At 44.1% G+C, this 24316-nt stretch overlaps 1 protein-coding gene across 25 annotated transcripts in view; it reads right to left on the bottom strand.

Moving 5' to 3' along the window:
* Positions 1 to 24316, bottom strand: part of PARD3 (par-3 family cell polarity regulator) — a 771876-nt gene that overhangs the window by 18948 nt on the left and 728612 nt on the right. For all 25 annotated transcript variants that reach the window (XM_068235737.1, XM_068235760.1, XM_068235761.1 and 22 more), the window contains one exon: positions 5099 to 5226. In XM_068235737.1, coding sequence (XP_068091838.1) covers positions 5099 to 5226 — 128 coding nt within the window. The remainder of the gene's footprint in view (positions 1 to 5098; positions 5227 to 24316) is intronic.

Below are 24316 nucleotides of genomic sequence, written 5' to 3'. Positions count from 1 at the left end.
TTTCCCCACTGCCAGACAGCATCTGTAGTCTGTGAGTTGTTTTTGTCACCTCCAAACATTTAGCTGTCAGTGGGTGGCAAAAGCTTTACGTTTAATACAAATTCCTTGCAGTCTGAAATGCTTGTGACTGCCCGTCTCAGCTCATCCTTTTATGTGACATTTTGTCACACAGTTCTGTATAGATACTTGTACTTCTTTTTTTTTAACTTTTAATTCTACAAAGCATGAAGATGAGTGTAAGTTGATTTCTAGTTTATAGCTTTAGGGTCTAGACCAGGCATGGGCAAGCTTGGCCCTCCAGCTGTTACAGAACTACAAATCCCACAATGCATTTGCCTTTATGAGTCATGATTGTGGCTGTCAGACTCCTGCAATGCATTGTGGGACTTGCAGTTCCTTAACAGCTGGAGGGCCAAGTTTGCCCATGCCTGGTTAGACTATCCAAAGCAGACATGCAAAATGGGCATTTCAGAAATGTGGGTGCCGGAAATAGCTGCTAGTAGAATATTGGTAAAATGACTGATATTCTACTATTGGGCAGAGGTAATTCTGATAGTAAAATATCAGTAAATGTTGTCAATATTTTACTATCGTTAAACTTAACCCTATACTCACACAAGCCTTCCCTCTATCGATGCCTAACCATAACTAATCTCACGGATGCTTGACCCTAACCGATCACCAAACCAATGCCTGACCCTAACCGAACCCCCCACCAATGCCTGGTCCTACCAGATCCCTCCCCCATGGATGCCTTAACCTAACTGATCTGCCCACCAATGCCTGACCTTCCCGATCCCCCCCCCCCCTGGATACCTTAACCTAACTGATGCGCCCACCAATGCCTGACCCTAACCGATCCCCCTACGGATGGCCAACCCTAACTGATCCATCTACGCATGCCCAACTCTAACCCATACCCCCACCAATGTCTGATTCTAGCCAGTTCCCCTACTTATGCCTAAACCTAACTGATGCGCCCACCAATGCCTGAACCTACCCGTTGCCCCCACCAATGCCTGACCCTCCCCTCCCCCCCACCAATGCCTGACCCTAACCGATCCCCCCACCAATGCCTGACCTTAACCAAACCCCCACCAATGCCTGACGCTATCCGATCCCCACACCGATGCCTGACCCTACCCATTCTCTCCCCCCCCCCCCCACCAATGCCTAACCCTATGCGTTCCCACCAACAATGCCTAACCCCAACGATCCCCCCACCAATGCGCCTGACCTTAACCAATCCCCCCCACCAATGCCTGACCTTAACCAATCCCACCACCAATGCCTGACCCTATCCGTTCTTCACACCAATGCCTGACCCTACCCGTTCCCATCACCAATGCCTGACGCTATCCGTTCCCCACACCGATGCCTGACGCTATCCGTTCCCCACACCGATGCCTGACCCTATCCATTCCCCCCACCACGGCCTGACCCTACCCGTTCCCCCCACCAATGCCTGACTCTACCCGATCCCCCTACAGATCCCAACCCTAACCGATCCTACCACCAAGGCCTAACTCTAACCAATTCTGCCATCAATACTGTACCCTGACTGACTCCCCTCACCAATGCCTAACCCCAATCCAAGCCCCCCTCATGATGACTAACCCCCACACACAAACCATCCACAGTATATGTGCCACCTTTGCTACTGTACACAATAAATACTGTGCGCTGTGGATGTTTAAGCGTCTCATAAGCGCCCATGTTAATATTGGCAATTAAGGTAAATTTCGGTGGTGCGCCCATAAGCCGCCAAAATTTCCTGACACCCCATCCAACTGTGTAGAATGCAGGGTGAACACAGTATGCCGTCTTACTTTCTGTTTGGGATAATTTTATATATGCATTACCTAGGAAATTATTTTAAATAACTTTTTATGTTGCAATATAAACTGAGCCGAATATCAACCAAGCTCCCCATGTTCATCTGTGAGAACAGGTAAAAACGGTTGAGTCTAATATAAACGAAGGAGAATTAAATTCCTCCACCCTCACTCCAGCCCGCACACTGCTTCCCCACATTGGTCCTGCCCCCACTTTTCTCCCCTGGCTGATCTCATTATTGGTATGGACCAATCTCTCCTCCTGCCAGTTCTGCAGCTGCTGGTGCCTCCTCAGTGTTGCCGCATTTCCCCTCTAATGAATAAGGTGCCCCTCATAATTTATAAAGGTATCCACTAACTCCCTGTGCAGTGTATGTAGTGGAACACTCCCTCCCTTTTCCTGATGGCGTTACGAGTGCCCCTCCCATGAGCAGAGCATGCTGGGACAAGTAGCTTGGAGATTAGCGAGGTGGAAATAGTAAGCTATGAATCTGTGCAACAGGTTATCTTCTGAAAGCAGAAATCTATCTACACTATACCAATTTAATTAACCAACTCTGAGCCACCGTTGAAGTTAAACGCATGCTAAATTGAACTCGGGTATGTGTATACCAGCCTTTAAAGCAGAACCGGATTTTTGCACAGTACACAAAAACAGGTCTTTATTACACATATAGTTGCATAAGAAATCAACTATTCTGTGCTTGTTTAGCCAGCTCAAAGTGTATAATTAGTGCATAGCAGCAGCTGTGAATAGACTGCAGGAGTTCTGCTGAGGCAGCTCTTCCCATACAGTAAACACTGAGGCCCATATGCAATTTACTTTTTCACCTGCGGTTTCTTCCAGGTGATATTTTCATAAGTTGTCACAAAATGCTATTTAAACCACCAGCAAGCAAGAAAATGCTCAAAATAATTTTGATGGTGCTTTTTCACCAACTTTTTGGTACTTTTTCAGTTGTAAAATGCTGAAAATATAGTTTACAGAGAAGATGAAAATGATCTCCTAGGCGATAACTCTGAAAAAATGAATAGCATATAGGCCTGAGACTTAACCCCTTCAGTGCTCCCTACAAAGTGAAACCAACTTGAAAACGAAACATCCTTTTTAGGATTTCCTTAAATAGAAATTAAGATTTTTTTTTTGGTCCCTAAAGGTTATCATGCTGAGGCTAATCTTTTAAAGCAGAGAAGAAAGGCTGAGTTTAAACAAGCCCGGTATATAAACAGATAGTATATTATGTATAGTTTTCATAGAATATTTATTTTTGCAGTTTGTACTGGACCGGCTTGTGAGAGTGTTGCTTTGAACACAGGCAACTATAATGTATTATGGAATACTTAGCATGTTTCAACTACCTGGACATTAGCCAAAATATCTGATAAAGAACCAGGAAGGGGGCAAAACATGCTGTGATGAATTTCATAGCTAAGCATTTAGCAAAACCTCCCTGGGATTCATCAGAGATAAGAGGAAACACAGCTATGGCCACTGCAGAGCCTCTGAGTCACAGCAATCTCTAGATGCTTTTTACTGATCCTTACCGAAATGGCACCAAAAGCCAACAAAAGCATGAACATACATTTAAAATATTTTAAGAGAAAATGTATAATACATTTACAAACACAAATACATTACTGCAAATCTTTTTTTTCTTCTTTTTTTTAAAGTGGACAGAAGGAAAGCATAGAGAAATGCACCAGGGGAGTAACTAGGTCCCACCGGGCCCCCCTGCAGAAAATCTGAGCGACACCCCGTCCACTCCTCTGGGGCCCGCTCAGGGCCGTTTTGAGGGCTGGAGGGGTCGCAGCATGAGGGGAAAGCAATGCTGCACATCGGCGGGGAGGGTCCCCCCCTCCCTCACCTGGGGCTCTCCCCTCCCCTACCTGGGGCTCTCCCCTCCCCTCTAGCATCAATAAGTGTGTGTGTCTAGCCGGCGGGCAGCGGTAGATATACATACCTTCCTTGTGTTCCAGTGCAGATGTTTCTCCCTCTAGTGTCTGACGCTACTAACTGTTTATACAGGAAGTTATGTCAGAGGCTAGAGAGAGGAATGTCCACGCTGGAACGCAAGGAAGGTATGTGGATCTGCCGCTGCCCGCCTGCTAGACACACACACTTATTGATGTTGGAGGGGAGCGCCCCAGGTGAGGGAGGAGGGGACCGTCCCCCCCCTCCCCGCTGATGTGCAGCATGGCTTTCCAATCATGCTGCGACCCCCTCCAGCCCCCAAAATGGCCCTTAGCGGGCCCCAGGGGCTGCAGGCCCTATTGTTACGCCAGTGAAATGCACCCTGTATGTATTTAGAGAGTTTAGCCCATCTAATTTCCCCTCATCTGTGACTCATCACCGCTGTAATTTGATCTCCCAGCTGTGTCAGCTCAGGATTCTCCTCTGCCAGGCAGAGCAGCTAATTTGTAAACACAGGATGTTAACACTATCAGCTTCCATGAAAGCAGGAAGTAGACATACAGCATATTTATCGCAGGAACAGCTGTAACAAAGAAATGTTTTTCTTTAACCATTATTATGCTATTGTGCATCTTTTAGAGCAGAGAGAACGTTCTGAGTTCAGGTCCGCTTTAAAAAGAACCTGAAGTGAGAGGGATAAGGAGGGCTGCCATATTGATTTCCTTTTAAACAGTACCAGTTGTCTGGCTGTCCTGCTGATCTCTGGCTGCAGTAGTGTCAATCACACACCAGAAACAAGCCTGTGGCTAATCCAGTCAGACTTGGATCAGCAGGACAGCCGGGATTACTTTAAAAGCAGAGTAAAAACTTTAAGCAAATTACCATAAAAAAAGGCTACAGGACAATAAACTAAAAAAGCGGCATTTTATTCAAAGACTATTGCAGCTTTATTTAATAGGTTATCATTGATGGCCTTGGGGGAAATTTGAATCTGTCGCACAGAAATAGGGCCAGTGTATATTGCAGATAAAAATACTCCGCCAGTGTACTGTGCGGAGTGCCAGGGAGAGGCCTGTGGCTGTCACGGCTCCTGTGAAATTGATATTAATGGGGAGGCCGAGGTTCCCTCGACTGATATTTCAGCCCCATTAATGGATATTCCACAAAAATGTAAATGATCCAAGTCTGCATTGAGCCTGAACAGAGACAAAAGAGGGCGATTTCTGCTGCACAGATTTATGGGTAGAGGCTCACCGTGAGGAGCCAAGTAGTTTATAGCAACACTACTTCACTGTGTGAGCCCTATCCATTATCCTGGCATGAGCGATGGGGAGTGATGGGGCCATGTTACCTGGGTAATGAACTGTACTGGCGTTGGGCTTGCTGGAAGCTGTCCCGCTCCTCCTGTCTTTGCCTCTGCATCTGAACTTCCACAGACACCGAGTGCCGTCCACTCTGATTATACGTTGTTGCGTTTGGCTGAGGAGAAACAAGCAGGGCGAGAAGTGATTTTCGAGCAACATGCAAGGACACGAGCAAGGTTGTTAGTCAGAACATCATGTGGAGACGAGGCTGGACATTCTCTCAGACGAGGACATTTTCACATTATGTTTGACAGGAAACGTCAAAGCGCTTGACAAGCACAAGATGGCTGCTTTGGCAAGGCCCGCTACTGACTGCTGTTATTTAGATTGGCTCTGAAGAGCAGGCAATGACTGTAAACATTTAATTTTCCTTCAGGATACAAAATAGTGGAGTTCAAAAATGTCAGGGTGCTTAATGTAATTAGAGTGGTGTGAAACCTTTACTGCTCAAGCAAATGAAAGATTAATGCCAAGCAAAATGAACAATTTTAGTTTTGAACAGTATAGAAAAGAACTGAAACTTTTTTTTTCACTGCTGTCCGATTCCCAACTGGAGAGATTTCCCCTCACTTCTGTGCCTGAGAGTTTGGAGAATTTTAGCTGGGCTACTAAGTATCCTATAGGTTAGGAAAGCTCAATTTTTCAGACACGCGCTTACTTTGGCCATGCCCCCTGTGACCTAAGGCCAAGATGTACTCCTTACTCGATCTAGATCTTACTAGAACCTAAATACACACGGCCTCTAGGTATGAATATTGTATACTACCCCACCTCTTGGACCCCCCCCCCCCATTCCTTTAGACTGTAAGCTCGCAAGGGCAGGGTTCTCTCACCCTTTTGTGTCTTAGAATTTTTTTTTTTTACTTTGTGTCTTGCAATTTGTTATGTTTTATTTATCATGTTACTTTCGTCACTGTAATTACCAATTTTGCATATTGGTGTACCCCACTGTCTGAATCATTTTGTACCCCATGTTTGTTTGTTTCTTTGTACAGCGCCACGGCATATGTTGACACTTTATAAATCAATAATAATGATACATAATATAGGGACAGTAAGGATGTATCCACACATTTAATTTTGATTGGCCAATTTTACCACATTTATGTAGTATGTGAGCTTACCTACACAATCTGTTCATAGTATTCATGCATGTTGGCCCTAATACGGTATTACATGGAGGTGGTAAAATTGGACAATGATTGGCCAATCAAAATTGGATGTGTGTGTATGCACCTTTCGCGGTATGAGGATGTTGTAGGCAAAACCATCGCAATATCCAGATAACCAGTGGGGGTGGATGCTACTTTGAAAGTATTTGGGGGTTTTTACTACACCTGGCCATAGCATTGCAGTGCAATGGTTCGCCTCCATCGCAGCGTTAAAAAACAACATTCATATGACTCTGCGGCAGAGTACGTCAACACGGTCATATTCATAGTGTCGCCCCCCGTTCGTGATGTACTACCAGGAAGTACATCACTTAGGTTACCAGGTCTCCGTCATATTCCCGTCATTCTACGCATGAGCACCGCCACTATGTTTTATGCATCACCCACTAATATACATTACTTCCATTGCTGAAGCCTGATGGTATGGTGCTGTTGACTTTGCGACGGATTGGCGGCGCATAGGGATACTCCGGATGCAACCCGACGGGTAAGTGTGCTAGGCCCCACAGACTTTCCTTGCTGTTGTGTTACAACACAAACAAAGAGGCCTAGTGTAAAAGGGACCTCAGGGATATCTTCAAAACTTTACTTTTAAACAGAGAACACGTAAAACCCTTGAGTTTTCTGGGTATTTTTTGCATCTCAGCTTTACCACTTTTACTCATGTTCTGTGGCGCCGATTCAGGTAACCCCCACAGAATGGAAGGGAAAAACTTCTGAATGAGGGCAGAAAAATAAAAATCTGACAGGTTCTCACTGTTCCTTACTTTATCACTATGAGAAGACTTAGGTGCACAGAAATGTCATAGTTTTATCCCATATACATCATTGTTACAATCGCCTACAGAAGGACCTAGCTGAAGGGTGTTGCTCTGAAAGGAGGAGGAAGTCATTTCATTGGTTATTTCCAGTCAGTTCATGAAAAAAAGATAAGTAATTTCATTTCATGACTACAAAACATGATATGCTTTAAAACAAGCAACAAAGGCGTCTTCTACACCTGAATAAACACAGTTCATCACATTGCAGAGAGTAATTACAGCAATGGAAGCTATCAGAGATTGTAACGCACGTGAGTCTCTCTTCTGGTAGCAATTTAGGGGCTCCGGACCTGATGAAATACGAGCTATCACACAAAGTTACACATCCCAGCCGCAGTGTAAAAACTAACACATTACTTCAAAGGATAGCTTGGGAAACCTATTACACTCCCCCCTGTCTCTAAATAGTCAGGTGTGCGCAATGTGGCCAATACTGATTGCACAACTTTACCGTCTAAAAAAAAACCTAGGAGTCTATTTACAAAAAGGCAGAAATTCCCTATTCATATGGCCTCTGGCGTTATATTACTCAACAATAAAAGATCTGTCTACAATTAGTTTTGTTATTATTATTTAGTATTTATATAGTGCAGACATCCTCCGCAGCACTGTACATAGGATATAGTCTTGTCACTAACTGTCCCTCAGAGGAGCTCACAATCTAATCCCTACCATAGCGTACATTTGAAATCGGCGCCGGTAGACTTGGGCGCAGGATACAGCGGTATATAGCTGATCCTGCTTCTGCACAAGTCCGGGCCGATTTAATTACTATTCCCCCTCCAGGCCGACATGGATAGTGGGGGAATGAAATAATTCGGCTTCCAGCGATTGCTGGAGGCCGAATTATTATGTTTTTAAGCAACTTCGGCTCTGTCTTCTGACGGAGCCGACGTTACTCACTGAGCGCTTCAATAGGAATGATTCCTATTGAAGTCTATGGAGGCGCCGGCTGCGCCCAAATCTAGCAGCGCTGAAAAGCACTGCTCCGCCTACCATAGTCCTATGTCTATATTGTGTAGTGTATGTATTGTAGTCTAGGGCCAATTTAAGGGGGAAGCCAATCAACCTATCTGTATGTTTTCGGGATGTGGGAGGAAACCCACGCAGACACGGGGATAAAATACAAACTCCTTGCAGATGTTGTCCTAGCTGAGACTCGAACCGGGGACCCAGCGCTGCAAGGCAAAAGCGCTAACCACTACGCCACCGTGCTGCCCATTTTGTTCTTCTAAAGGTCTGAACACACATTTTCAGAGTAGCCTTTATGGCCGGTCATACACCTGACCATTGCGTTACGATGCTGAGCCCCTATCACATTGTACGGCAAAAAACTTAATTCATATGACCCTGTGATAGAGTAGGCCGACAAGGTCATATGTATAGTGACCCCCCCCCCCACCACCATGTGACGTACTCCCTGCTGGACAGGAAGTAGGTCACAGGGATTCCCAAGTTCCCTGTGTTTGCCTTTAAAGTGAACTGAGCACCTTTTTAGCACTCAGGACATTCCTATAGCACATGAAAATGCATGCCCACAATCTGTTTCATTATTAAAATAAACTTTTATTTTACCTTGTATTTTACAATCAAAGTAGTTTTATTAGCCTGTTTCAGCAGCCTGACCGTCCTCAGAGATCTCAAGAAGCTAATTGTTTTATTGAGCTAATTACCCAGAAGAAAACAATACCTTTTCATCAACAAAGGGGGTGGGTAATTAGGACTGTTTCTTCAAAGACATTGGCGTCAATTCACCAGAGAGGATTTACTAAGAGAAAAAAGGTAGGTAGTTTATCTCATGAGGTATTTTAACACTCTGGAGTCAATTCACCAGTGTGAGAGGACAGAGAGAAAAATGTTCGATAGCAGGGGATAATGGAGAGATATGCATGAGGAAAGTGTGAGAAAGCAGAGAGTTAGGTAATCGGTATTAATGATTTACATGGGATACTTTTCCTCTCTGTAAGCTTGAAAGTGAAGCATTGTGGGTAGGAGGCGGAGTTTTACCACTACGTGACCAGAGTATTCCCGCCTTTTACTGCCGGATCATATCATAAATCATATCACGAGTGAGTCTGAACTTCTTCACCACCTCTGTCTTAGTAAAATTATCAAGAACTGTTCTCTCATGAAAAATACGAGGGGCGATTAACAGGGCCGGATTTGTACTTCTTACCGCCCAAGGCCGACTATTACCAGCCGCCCCAACCGAAACCGTATCCTACCACCTCTCTCCACACTCACCCAAACTTTTTAGGCCGATGGTATCCACTATTGCGGCTAGTGCCGAGGTCTCCATGGCAACGTGAAGTGAATCAATCACGTCACACGGGGGAACTGGTCAATCAAGCGATCTACAGGTGATGGGCGTGCTGGGAGCCTTCCACCACACACACATAGTCAAAAGTGGCTCACAATTGGACATTGGGTGGGGTCAGCAACACGTAAAAGTGAGTCCTGTACCCACTGCTGTCTCCAGGGTAACAGCGCTGGCCAATTAATAATTAAGAAATGGGTACTGTGAGACGCTGCCTTCTGTATTCTGTACTATTTGCTGGTGCTGCCCCTGGTCCTTTCATCCCCCACACCAAGTACGTGAGAACCGGCCTTCTGTAACTGCCTGCAGCTGCTGCTATGTCATTGGACAAGGTCTGGCTTTTTGCTAGTCACACACTGTTCACAAACGTTTGGTTAACGGACTGCAGCTGCCTGTAACACAGCACAGGCAGATGCCAGCTGGTACTAATAGTGCAGTTATCCTGACCACTTTCATTTGTTTGGACACTTGTAAATAATGCCCACTGTCTGCAGGCCGCCCCTTGTTTATCTGGTGCCCTAGGCCATGGCCTATGTGGCCTTGCCAGAAATCCGGCCATGGCGATTAAACAGACCCTCCTCCTGCGCCTTCGTCTCCTCATAATAGAAGCAAGCTTTAAGGCCTAGTGCACACCAGAGCGGTTCGGCTGCGTTTTGCGATCCGCTTGCGGCTGCGGATACGCTTGGGTAATGTATTTCAATGGGCTGGTGCACACCAGAGCGGGAGGCGTTTTTCAGAAACGCATACTCCCGGGCTGCTGCAGATTTTGGATTGCGGAGGCGTTTCTGCCTCAATGTTAAGTATAGGAAAAACGCAAAGCGCTCTGAAAAACGGCACTTCAGAGCGGTTTGCCAGGCGGTTTTTGTTACAGTAGCTGTTCAGTAACAGCTTTACTGTAACAATACATGAAATCTACTACATCAAAAACGCTTTACAAAACCGCAAAATGCTAGCTGAAACGCTACAGAAAAAAAAGAAAAAGCGTTTCAAAATCTGCTAGCATTTTGCGGATCTGCTAGCGGTTTTTGGTGTGCACCAGGCCTAACGGAGTAAGCTCAAAAGGCTCCATCTTCCACAGCAGCAGCTGCTGTGTGAAAACCACGATATCTCCAGGTTCATTCAGGGGATAAAGAGATGAAAAAATAACGAATGGCCACACCCCCTTTCTTCACTGGTGAATTGTGATTTGGAGAAAAACTAACTACTAACTATCACTTATTTATCTCATACTTATCTCACATTTATCTCTTGCATTTCTCTCTGTCGATATTTTCCCCTATACTTCTGGAGAATTGCTATTTGGAGATATCACAGGAGGTAAATTACCTCCCAAGAGATAAATAGGTTGGTAACCTCTGGTGAATGGACGCCATTGTGTGTGTCAAACAGTCCTAATTACCCACCCCCTTTTGTTGATGAAAAGGTATAGTTTACTTCTGGGTAATTAGCTCAATAAAACAATTAGCTTCCTGAGATTTCAGTGGACATGTCTGTAGAAATGTCCCGAGTGCTAAAAAGGTGCTCGGTTTACTTTAAAGGAGAACTGTAGTGAGAGGTATATGGAGGCTGCCATATTTATTTCCTTCTAAACAATACCAGTTGCCTGGCAGCCCTGCTGGTCCTATTTGGCTGAAGAAGTGTCTGAATTAGACCAGAAACAAGCATGCAGCTAATCTTGTCATATCTGTTTAATTTGAAACACCTGATCTGCTGTATGCTTGTTCAGGGTTTATGGCTGAAAGTATTAGAGGCAAAGGATTAGCTGAATAGCCAGGCAACTGGTATTGCTAAAAAGGAAATAAATATGGCAGCCTCCATATACCTCTCACTACAGTTCTCCTTTAATATGTTTAGCCATGGACCCTGAAAAAGCATGCAGATCAGATGTTTCTGGAAAAAATCTGACTAAATTAGCTGCATGCTTGTTTCAGGTGTGTGATTCAGACATTACAGCAGCTAAAGAGATCAGCAGGACTGCCAGGCAACCGTGTTTGTTTAAAAGGAAATAAATATGGCAGCCTCCATATACCTATCGCTTCAGGCTCCCTTTACCATGAACCTTATCAGATATTAAAGGAAATGTCCAAGCAAAATAAAAAAATGAGTTTCACTTACCTGGGGCTTCTCCCAGCCCCATGCAGCCATCCTGTGCCCTCGTAGTCACTCACTGCTGCTCCAGTCCCCCCCTGGCAGCTTGGCGACCTCGGAGGTCGGCGGGACGCATTGCGTACATTTTTACGCATTCCCGCTAGTGCAGGAACATTAACACATACATTTTTACGCATTACTGGTTCATTGCGTAAAAATGTACGCATTGAACCAGTAACGCGTAAAAATGCATGTGTTAATGTTCCTGCACTAGCGGGAATGCGTAAAAATGTACGCAATGCGTCCCGCCGACCTCTGAGGTCGCCAAGCTGCCAGGGGGGGACTGGAGCAGCAGTGAGTGACTACGAGGGCACAGGATGGCTGCATGGGGCTGGGAGAAGCCCCAGGTAAGTGAAACTCATTTTTTTATTTTGCTTGAACCTTCCCTTTAAGCAGCAAATAAAAACATGTCCTTAAAGGACCTCTGTCGCAAAAATTTTAAAATGTAAACATATACAATTAAGAAGTACGTTTCTTCCAGAGTAAAATGAGCCATAAATTACTTTTCTCCTATGTTGCTGCCACTTACAGTAGGTAGTAGAAATGTGACAGAACCGACAGGTTTTGGACTAGCCCATCGCCTCATAGGGGTTCACAAGGATTTCTTTATTTTCAAAATGCACTTAGTGAATGGCAGTTGCTCCATCCAACTGCCAAAAAAGTGCACGTTGAGCAGGGAGGCTGGCCAGCATTTTTGTATAAATCTATTTCAGGGAATGTCTTTATAAAGAATAAAGGCCATGCTGAGAATCCCCTATGGAGAGATGGACTAGCCCAAAACCTGTCGGTAATGTCAGATTTCTACTACTTACTGTAAATGCCAGCAACAAAGGAAAAAAGTAATTTACGGCTCATTTTACTCAGGAAGAAGCGTACTTCTTATTTGTATGTGTTTCAAATTTTAAGATTTTCGTGACAGTTCCTCTTTAAAGGGGGATTAATCTCTGACATACAATTAAATAAAAACGTGTTTTTCTACTTCTTTCTTACCCATATAGTTAACATATTTGCTTTTGTTATTGTTGGCCATTGTAATTTATTGCATAGCTGCTGTATTTCTATATTATAATGTACCCAGTGAGTATGTCTTTACCTGTGAAATCTTTTGGCTTGTATTCAGCTGAGGCACTGCTAGCAGTGTTTATATTATATTGTTTGTTTTCTTATCAGCTACTTTTGCAATCAGTTCCTCAAGTTCGGCAACAGACTAAGCTTCCCACTGAAGAAGAAAGTACTGTGTTTAACTGTGTGAATGCAGTTCTGCTATCAGTGTTTCTTGCTGGTAGTACCTTTTTTTGCTGTAAAGAATCTTTTAGAGCAAAGAAGAAATGGTGCGTTTCATACCACTTTAGGTTTTTCAGTGCGAAAAAAAGCATCTCTGCTTACTTAAACTTTGTTTTTTAATATTACACCGTGCCTCGCATTTTACAAGCATGCACGTCGCACGTCTGTTATATCTAAGGTTCAATTAAGGAGCAGCAGGACTCCTTTCTACCCAGCGCCTCTTCTAAATCTTTTGAAGGCCTTTCAGAAGTCCTTTCTTAACCACTTGCTGTGTCGCAGGCTTTAAAAGTTTTCTGCGTAAACACAGATTACACGAATCTCTAAAAAGCGCACAATGTCAGCGGAGCATTTGCAAAGCAGCGCCGGGTCTAATTGAAGATATATAATTATATGATAGATTGAGAGCAGGGAATTGAATTGGAGCCATTGTGCATCAAAATTACAAGCATGTAGTTCAATAGCTCAGGAGATGTCCTTGAATAAGTTTCCAGCCTCCATTTGGAGGTTGTCAAGAGGAACAGGAACACTTTTTATTTGTATTATTAAAAAGCACGCAGCGACGGGTAGCAGGTGTATGAATTCAGAGGGAACGCATGACTTTTTGCGCTGCCCCCTGTGCCGTACACAAGCACAGATTGAGAGTAATTCTCTGAAGGGCATTGTGACTCTCAGATAAAGTATTGCAGGACTCGGAGGCACACAAATATATGATTACACGAGGAACTGGCAGCTCCAAACCCACATCTTCAAAGATCTGTGGCCCCCCAAATGAGTAGCAAGCAATAAATCCCAAATGTGTTATATTTTCAAAGGCATTAAATCTTAAGGCGACTGTGTCATCTCATAGCACAGCGCTCTCATTAGACATGTTTTGATGATTGCCGATTCTGAATGTGTACAAACTTTTAAAACTAGCGTGATAGTAAATACACTATATTTATATTTTAATTGCATTCGCTGATAAAACTGTTAGGTGTTAGGCCTGCATGAAAAGCAGCGCTGGGAAATTTGGGCGGCCAATTTCGGCAAGTACAATATCAGTTAATTTACCAATATTCTACATTGTTAAATTACGATAGTGAAATATCTATAAACTAAACCTAACACTATTGTCACACTGAACCCTCCCTCTATCAATGCCTAATCTTAATCAACTACCTACGGCTAATCTTAACCCATCCCCCACCACAGCTGGCCTTAACACCCCCCCACCTAACCTTAACCCCCGATGCCTAACTTTATAACCCTCTCCATAGACGCCTAACCTTAACCCATCCCCCATGCTTAACCTTAAGACACACCCCCACACCTAACTTTAAAACCCACCCCATCAATACTTAACCCCTCGTTGCCTAACATTAAGACTCCGCCCATGCCTAATTTAAAACCCTCCCCATGGACGCCCACCCATTAAAGCTATCGGTATAAGTATGAAATTTGGGCGCCCGTTGCCTCCGATAAATAGCGAGCACTGGAGCCGCCCCACAATAAAAAATGCAGCTTTAAATAATTGTAGCCACCTTTTTCATTGCAGGTGGCCCCGCCCACTATTTATCAGACAATACGGGTGCCCAAATTTCATACTTATACTGATAGTTTCAATGGGCGCCCAAATTACCTGCCTGTGTTAGTAAGTTCATATGCAGGAAAAAGCTTCTGCAAACAGTCAGATAACCGCAACCTATCCTTTGCTGATCAACAATCTGCTTTTCAGAAAGATAAGTGGCCATTCAGAGGTATACAAAGTCTTTGATTGGGCACCTGGAGATGTAAACAAAAGCGCTGACTGTCCAGAGCTAAAGAGCTTGTTGCTTGGCTAAATTCCTACTGATCAGTAGGTTTGCAATGCAATGATGGTCAGCTTGTTTATATTAGTTTAGCTCAGTAATATAAACAAGCTGACACATCATTGCAATCCAGCGGTTCTGGAGGAGTGTTTAACCATCAAGAACAACAAAAAGATGAGTTGCAGTTCAGCAGTATTCAGCAGTGATGCATCGTGGGACACCTCATATGTCACTCAAATTTGAATAATCGCAAATACCTTCTGTTTTAGAAGGCACATTTCTGTTTTGCATTGCCAGGCCTGGATTTACATTACCGGAGCCTATAGGCACAGATTTCCTGGCACCTTAAACTTCGCCCTCCATGGACCTACAAACAACTGCCGAACTGCACCAAGTTCTGGCTAGTACAGTTGTCACTTCTCTCCTACTTCCCCTACCCAGTGTAGGTAGCTAGAGGTGCCCCTTAGTTTTAGGTAGCTGGAAGAACATCAGTATTGAGTAGTTGAAGGTGCCCCTGACTGAAGGGAGATCTCATCAGTGGAATGCGGAGACCTGGTGAGTAACCTCTCATTAACCTTCCTGGCGGTAAGCCCGAGCTGAGCTCGGGCTATGCCGCGCAGGAAGATATCTCAGCCCCTGGTGGGGCGATTTGCTCAGTTTAAAATGCTGTACGCGCAGCTAGCACTTTGCTAGTCGCGCGTACAGTTCGATCGCCGCTGCTCTGCGGCGATCGCCCGCACGCAGCGGCGTAGGAGGGCCCCCCCCCCCGCCAGAGCCCTGCGCTGCCCGGACCAATGAGTTCCGGGCAGCGCTATGGGCTGGATCGGAGACGTCTGACGTCAGGACGTCGGCTGACGTCCATGACGTCATTCCGACCGTCGCCATGGCGACAGGAGAAGCCAAACAGGGGAGCGCGTTATATACGCGTTCCCCTGTTTGCTATTGATGCCGGCGACGATCGCACTAGAGGGACACATGCGCCCTCTAGTGGTGTTTCATGTAGCTACCACTCTGGTAGCTTTACATGAAACAAAAAAACAAAAAACAAGTGGCAAAAAAAATTAACCGCCAGGGAGGTTAATGCTCTGGCCTCTATATAGGGAAGGGAGGGAAGTGAGCTGCCTTTCCAGCATCAGGCGGCTGTAGGCACGCGCCTACAGTGCCTTATGTTAATCCAACCCTGTGCCTAGCATTTTCGTAAGAGGGCTTTTTGGTCCCACACACTCCTGGGAGTTCTGGTTCGCCATGAGCTTGCTGAGCAATCTGTAACTGAGGGGAACTGACCAATAGCTTTTGGTTCCCAAAAGTGTTTTCGAGTTCAGGGACACGTTAAACACCCATAAACTGATCTCTCTAGGACCCCATCCTCACATGACCATGAATCAGCCAATAATTTGCAGGAGAGGTCTACAACAATCTTGTATGACACGTGGTCATAGTTTAGGGTGTTTATTCCGCATCTATAGACAGTGGAGTATCAGCGAGCTGGGGGTGACCTTAAAGAGAATCTGTATTGTTAAAATCGCTCAAAAGTAAACATACCAGTGCGTTAGGGGACATCTCCTATTACCCTCTGTCACAATTTCGCCGCTCCTCGCCGCATTAAAAGTGGTTAAAAACAGTTTTAAAAAGTTTGTTTGTAAACAAACAAAATGGCCACCAAAACAGGAAGTAGGTTGATGTACAGTATGTCCATACATAGAAAATACATCCATACATAAGCAGGCTGTATACAGCATTCCTTTTGAATCTCAAGAGATCATTTGTGTGTTTCTTTCCCCCATGCACTGAAGTTTCAGGCTGCTCTTTTCTTCTTGCAAACAGCTTTGCCCTTGTTTGTAATTCCTCAGTATGTGAAAGCCCAGCCAGCTCAGAGGACGATTTATCCAGCTGATTAGAGCAGCTTCTCTCTTCTCTCTTATCTAAATAACCCACAGGCCGTGTGCATAGAGGGGCCAGAAAGGGTGAGTTCATAGCAGAACCACAACACTGAAGAACTTGGCAGCCTTCCAGACACAGGCCGACAAGTCTGACAGGGGAAAGATACATTGATTTATTACAGAGACTGTGATAGCAGAAAGTGCTGCAGTAAGCCAGAACACATTAGAATAGCTTTTGGAACATGTAGGATGATAAAAAACAGGATGCAATTTTTGTTACGGAGTCTCTTTAAAGCGTTGCACAAACACCGAACTATTTTTAGATCTATGGCAGATCTGAGCAGCAGCCTTTCTGAAGAATGAAGTGGAGAAAAAAACACCTTCAAAAGACAAATGGCACGCTATAAATCCACAGACTGGAATATTAGCACCTGTTCCCACAATCAGATCTGAAGTGCTGCTGACTTTTATATGCAAACTATCCTCGCTGCATCCAGATCTGTCTGGAAGCGTCACTCCTCTGGCAGCAAATGAGTTAAGTATAACAAAGATAATATCTGTTTTAAACTTCCCCTTCAGCAGGCCCGCCATCTGCTCAGCACAAGTATTATTTGAAGTCTGAATGTTAAGTATGTAAATGATATTGCTGCAATTCTCCAACATGGCTCAGGAAAAGAGACATCTGCTTAACAAGTATAGGAAGTGCGGATGGCCTCTTAAATAAAGACCAGAAATGATGAATTTGCCTCATTGTGACAGAGTTTTAGTGGCTGAGGAGCACATACGGGAATAGTCAGCCTGTCAGACTAAGAAAAACTCCCAGCATTCCACCGTTTGCTCTTCCAGCTTGTTAGTGTAATCACTCTGGAACTTTGAAGCTGAATACTCACCTAACGACGCAGGAAAATGAATCACAGATGAACCGCACGTGCTTCACCCCTCCTCTGGAATGCCCTTCGACAACACATCCGTCACTCTCCAACATTTAAACGCTCTCTGAAAACACTTTTTTCAACAAAAATACGCTCTAGGCCACTTCCCCTTTGTCCTAAGGCAAAGTTACACTCCTACTATATATACACATCCTAAGACACACTGCCACTAGATATGATTATTGTATACTACACCACCTCTTGTTCCCCATTCCTTTACATTGTAAGCTTGCAAGGGCAGGGCTCTCTCTCCCTTTTGTGTCTTGGATTTCATTATACATTTTATTCATCATATTACTTTTGTCACTGTAATTACCAATTTGGAATTTTGTATTGATTCTGTATTTTGTATACTGGTGTACTTGTTATGTACCCAATGTTTGTTTCTTACTGTGTACAGCGCCACTGAATATCTGGGCGCTTTACAAATCACTAATAATAATAATACAGCGACGTCCCCTGATGATAATTGCTCCCTGATCCATCTTCCTGTCGGCAGGTACACGTGACATCATACAACGTCACATGGGCGCGAACGAGAGTTCCAGTGATTGCGGTACTAATTGCGCCTAAGTGATCAGGGACCTTAAAGGGAACCTGAAGCGAGTAAAATTATTTAAAATAAACACATGACTTAGCTGCAAATGAATATCACATACTAACCTCACTGTCAGTCCCTCTCAGAAGCTCACCATTTTCTTCTTACAGTGATCCCTTCCAGTTCTGACAATATTTTGTCAGAACTGAAATATACCAGTTGCTCTCAGTTATATATCAGCAGCTGTCAATTACAACTGAATGTGCAAGGTAATGTCCATGTTTCGCTATGGCTCAAATAGGTGATATTACAGTTTAACAGTGTGCTGACCAGGAAGCTGTTATGGGGTAATGGCCATTTTTAAAATGGAGGACGGTGAATTCCATTCATCACAGTGGACAAATAGGATGCAGGACAGGAGAAAGAGATTGAGTAGTAGACTACACGGGAGGTAAGTAGGACCTGTGTATGGCTGTTTTGGCTTTTTATTTTTAGTTCAGTAAACTGATGAGATATACCTTCAACCTCTAGCTACCTAATACTGAGAGAACCTCTGGCTACCTAATACTGAGAGAACCTCTAGCTACCTAATACTGAGAGAACCTCTGGCTACCTAATACTGAGAGAACCTCTGGCTACCTAATACTGAGAGAACCTCTGGCTACCTAATACTGAGAGAACCTCTAGCTACCTAATACTGAGAGAACCTCTGGCTACCTAATACTGAGAGAACCTCTGGCTACCTAATGCTGAGAGAACCTCTAGCTACCTAATACTGAGAGAACCTCTGGCTACCTAATACTGAGAGAACCTCTAGCTACCTAATACTTTGGGTCACCTATAGCTACTTAATACTGAGAGAACCTCTAGCTACCTAATACTGAGAGAACCTCTGGCTACCTAATACTGAGAGAACCTCTGGCTACCTAATACTGAGAGAACCTCTGTCTACCTAATACTGAGAGAACCTCTGGCTACCTAATGCTGAATGGCACCTGTAGACACCAGCGCCAGGAAAGGGAAGTAAGGGAGAAGGGCCAGCCAGCACACTTGCGACACAGTTCGGTGGGGGTTTGTAGGTTCATGGAGGGAGAAGTCTAAGGTACCAGGAGCTCTGTGCCTATAGGCTCCTGTGATGTAAAGCCAGGCCTTCACAGAACAGCAATTTCCAATACCATAATGTGTATGTGGATATTTGATCTGTCAGAGCATTTTGCAGTGATTTATTTTTTACTATTTTGATTCAATATTTGACTGTGTATAGGCTGGTTAGTAAACAGAGTGATAAGCATACTTTATGATGTGACCTTCATGTTATATTGTCTATCCTTACTCCTTTAATACGATATGTTGTATTGATTACAGACCTGTCCTTTTATATGTTTTTTTTTTATTGAGTTTAGCTGAGAATACGTTCATTCAAAAATATTTTGCTTGTTATGGAGTTTGGGCTATTGGATTTATTTTCTTATTCTCTAGGTGAATGTCTTTTCTTTGTTGTTTGGTTGTTCAGTCATAAACCTCTGCTCTGCATGCTTTTTCATGGTCTTTCGCTAAAAGTATTAAAGGCAGAGGATCAGCAGGACAGCCAGGCAATATGCATTATTTAAAAAGAAAAAAAAAAACATCAGCCTCCATATCCCTCTCAGTTCAGGTGTCCTTTAAATGATTAGCTTTTCAGACTGGTTCTCTTATTTAGATCCTGAAAATATGGACTCAACTCCCATACTTTTACATTAAGGCCATCATTCATAAAAGCATGTGCAGTACAAAAATCTGGTCGGGAAAACAGCGCATTCGCTATTTTAGACTTTTGTGTGCCAATTCATCAACATTTCATGTCAGTAACATTTTTTACATTCCTGTTCTCTGTGCAGAGACAGCGTTACAATAAAAGAGGCACTCCCAACTTCCCTTTAGATGTGCATCTTTTGTTATACTGCCTCTGCTTGCCCTGAATATGCTCTGTATCTGTCTATTAGTCTTTCTTAATCTATTTAATTGCCACAGTGTAGAAGAACTTCACAAGAAACTTTACACATTTACACATCTTAGAAGCAGGAACCCAAGAGGTTAAACACAGCCTAAGGTATTCACGGGAAGCCTTGATTGTTCCTCTCGCTGCTGCTGCTGCCTGGGGAGATCTCTGCTTGTGAGTCTCCATTAACTTTGCTCTTATCGCTCTCTTATCACCTATTCAAAGCAGGCGGTGCAGTGTTCTCCCCAGAATTTTTTTCCAGCCGGGTGGCATGAAAAAGTAGCTGGGCGGGGCGAGATGAGAGAATGCAGGGCTGGTGTTTCTATGAGCAACTCTGCTTACAGCAGAGGAGGAGGTGAGCCGATGACAGCCGGGTGCTCACCAAAACTAGCTGGGTGGAGCACCCGGCTAAAAGGGCCTAGGGAGAACACTGCGGTATTCTTAGCGGCATTACCGCCTGCTCTGATCTTTATGAATTGACATTTACTGACATTTGTGGAGGTATTTACCGCACAAGTCGCTAATTTACCTCACTGCTCGGGAATTTAAGCTTTTCATGCGGTGACTGCTTTTATGAATAGACATTTTGCTAAGTGCTCGGTGAAGTCAGCTGTTTTCTGCATTACCACATGCGGTAATGCTTTATGAATCGACCCCAATGTGTGGAAGTTAAGTCTGTGTGCTCAGTATATAATGAAGGAAATCAATCCAAAAAGCTAATCCATCAAAAAAACCTACTGTTAATGCAAATAAAAAGAATATCTCATACAGTAATTAACTTTTTTTTTTTTAATGCTACAAATGTACTGACATAGATGCAATCATCTAAAGCCCCATGCACTAGTCTAAACTCAGCGAAGTGCGGCTGGTCAGGCCCGTCTGTGGCAATGTAGCGTGTATACAGTCGCCCTGATGGATCGCGGAAACATCCAGAGTGTTGGTTCACTTCAGGAGAGAGTATTGTTCCCCATCCACTGCCAGTGTGCATGTGTACACACATGAACTCCAAGCAGAGTGACGTATACACTCCAGTAAAAGTGGTGTTGAAAAAGGACCTCTGGTTTGTGCAAATGGGTGATTTAAAGCGTTAGTGTACCATAAGTAAAACTCTGATCAATAATGCAATGTACTTACATAACGGATTCTAGCTTTGTTATATAATAAAGACGTTTCGTTTTTACAATAAGTAGTCATCACCAATCCATTACTCAGTGCCTGCTCAAGGGATGATAACTAGTGCTGCTGTTAGGATTTGGGGCTGGCAGTATATGAAACTGAAATTCGTATGTTATCAAGACAAGACTTTTATATTGCGTTTTTCTTCTGATGAACTCAAAGTGCTTTATTTTTTCAGCTGCTTAAGGCACTTTCCAGGGGTGACCAGGAGCATTAGGGAGCTTTGCCCAAAGACTCTTTACTATTTTACCTACTGACCTGCGCTGGGATTTGAACCCTGGACCTGAATTCTTGCACAGGAGAGAAGGAAAACACAGAGAAATCCACATTGTGTCTGTTTATAGAAAACAGCCTGTCTAATTCTCCTTTATCTGCAACTAATGAGCTAGTGTCATTTAAGCTGTCAGCTCTCTTCAGAGTCTGCGTAGTTGTGAGTTAATATGTAAACACAGGAGGTTAACCCTTTCTGTGATATCAGGAAGTAACCACACTGCAGAATCTGTGTAGGAGCTCTATAATTTGTAACAAGGAAATGTCTTTCTTTAAAGGTTATTGTGCTGTTTATCTTTTAGAACAGAGAGGAAGTTCTGAGTTCAGGTCCACTTTAACCAGTATGCTATCTGTAGGGTGGGGTTCAGAGGTCGGTGAAAAATCAGTAAAGGAAGTACGGTGTATTGTTGATCAGGGTCCCACTTGAAGCATAAATATGTTTAAAGTGAATGGGAACCACATTTAAAAAAATGAGACAGATACTTACCCAAGGAGAAGGAAGGCTCTGGGTCCTATAGAGCCTACCCGCTCCTCTCCTGGGCCCCTCGTTCCAGTGCTGGCTCGCCCGGTAGCAGTATTTGACTAATTTAGTCAAATACTGCTTTACCCGGCCGAAGGAGGCTTCAGAAGTCTTCAGGGAGCCCGAGTGCTCCTGAAGAAGGGCGGCCCTGTACTGCGCCTGTGCAAGCACGCTCTCTCGCACTCATGCCTGTGCAGTATGGAGCCGCACGTCTTTGGGAGGACACGGCTCCCGAAGACTTCCAAATACCCTTTCAGCGGGGGATTGAAACGGGGGAGCCAGCACAGGATAGAGGGGCACCAAGAGAGGAGACGGAAGGCTCTATATGACCCAGAGCCTTCCCTCTCCTTAGGTAAGTATTTGCTTCATTTTTTAAAAATGCGGTTCCTATTCAATTTAAGAACATTAAAAGCCAACATAACCAGACATAGCATGTAAGCACATGGCTCCTCTTCCTCAAGTTTTGATCGTGTTAAAAGAAAACTTTAATTCACTGTGACTTCTATCAAGGCTTTCCTGTTGTTGGCACATATTTTGCTAATTGAAATCTGCTGAGCAAAAGATCAGACTAATGAAAAATGTGGATTTTTGTGCTTAATGAACATACACGATCATACTTTGTGTATTTGTTAAATGCTAATGCAGCTATTCAGAACTTGGTAATGAGTCCGTAAGCAATTAAGCATTGCTACTTTCACTTCAGTTTTGCCATGTCTAATTAAAACCTAATACTGGTGTATTACAGTTGTCTAGTGATTTGTATGTAGTGGCTGGATAGTGTACTGGTTAAGGGCTCTGCCTTTGACATGGGCGACCAGGGTTTGAATCCTGGCTAGGGTCAGTACCTATTCAGTAAGGAGTTCAAGGCAAGACTCCCTAACACTGCAAGGTGGCCTCCTGAAGCGTCCCAGTGGCTGCAGCTCTTGAGTGCTTTAAGTCCGACAGGAGAAAAGTGCTATACAAATATACGGATTGTATATTTTCATGTTTCCATGCATTCAGAGGATCACCATCAGTCACACATCCCAGAAGTAACCCCCGCACCACATCACAAGACAGTGGTGTAGACTCACAAAGCTTTTCTTTTGAAATATCTCACCTCTAACCACGCAGGTGCAGAACTCCCCACGATGGGTGCGCACACGCGGCCATGCAAGACTGAGCAAACTGGAGTGAAGATACCGTGGATGGCTGGGCCGGCCCAGAAGAGGGCGTGAGAGCCCACAGTCTACAGGGGCTTGGATCTGCTTTCTATACCGGTAGATTGTAAAGAGAAGTAGCCACACAGGAGGTACAGATATCTCACAGTAGTAATGTAGTTTTCCTTTCTCATAAAGTCAGTTTAACTGTGTTATATAGGAAGGGCCGTTTTAGATGCAAATGGCGCTCGGTGGAATTCTGTGAAGTCTGAAATGGAAACTGTTGCGTTTATTGTAGAGCATAGATGGCCTTTCTGGTGCCTCAATATGCATGTCAACAGTGACTGTGATGCCTACTTTTTATTGACTTTTCCGTTCCTGTTTTTACAGGGAATGCAAAGTAACTCCCACTGTAAAAATACTTATAGAAATACAAATAGAATTTGCCTTTTTACTACAGAAAGTATTTCCTGACGCCTGAGCTACCTGCTCTTATGTCTTGAAGTTCTCTTTTGTTACCCCGTTCATTTTTTATGAATCATTGAATTGTAAGCGGTTTCCTGTGTGTTGGCAAATTCTGGCACACATGGTATGGTGGCACCATACCAGCAAAAAGGCAAAGTCCTCTTTTGCATAACTGTTTTTTCTTTTTAGTAAAGGGGCGGGGGGGAGTGGGGGTTAGTTGCTTTGAGTTCCCTTATAATATCCTAGTGCAGCGTTTCTCAAACCTGTCCTAGTAACTCCCCAACGGTGCATGTTTTGCAGGCAACCTCACTTATGCACAGGTGAGGTAATTAGTGTCTCAGCTAGGTGGATTCCATGTAGCTAAGACACTAATTACCCCCCCCCCCCCCCCACACCACCTGTGCATAGGAGAGGTTGCCTGCAAAACACGCACCGTTGGGGTGTCACGAGGACAGGTTTGAGAAACACTGTCCTAGGGGATCTGGTTCACAATGACTTTTGCATGATGCTCTGTAGAAGTCGTGAGTAATGTTGAGGTAATGGGTTGCAGAGAATCAGAGTTCACACCATCACCAGCCTGATGCTCGGCCTTCATTAGGCAGATCTGTCGTCTCGCAACGTTTAGCTTTTTCTCCAGACACTTTCCTGAGAAGCAAGTCATTTTTCACCCCACAGAAAGAAAATCCAAACAAGGTGATACAACCTAATAAATCTCACTGTACAGATAAGATGGAGCCGCTACTGTGCCGGGCTGAGGCTACCAGAAAGGCCTTATTTA

The sequence above is a fragment of the Hyperolius riggenbachi genome, chromosome 5 (genome assembly GCF_040937935.1).
Source record: "Hyperolius riggenbachi isolate aHypRig1 chromosome 5, aHypRig1.pri, whole genome shotgun sequence".
NCBI classification, from domain to species: Eukaryota; Metazoa; Chordata; class Amphibia; order Anura; family Hyperoliidae; genus Hyperolius; species Hyperolius riggenbachi.
Note: the sequence above shows the minus strand (reverse complement) of the source record. Positions and strands in the feature narration are given on the sequence as shown.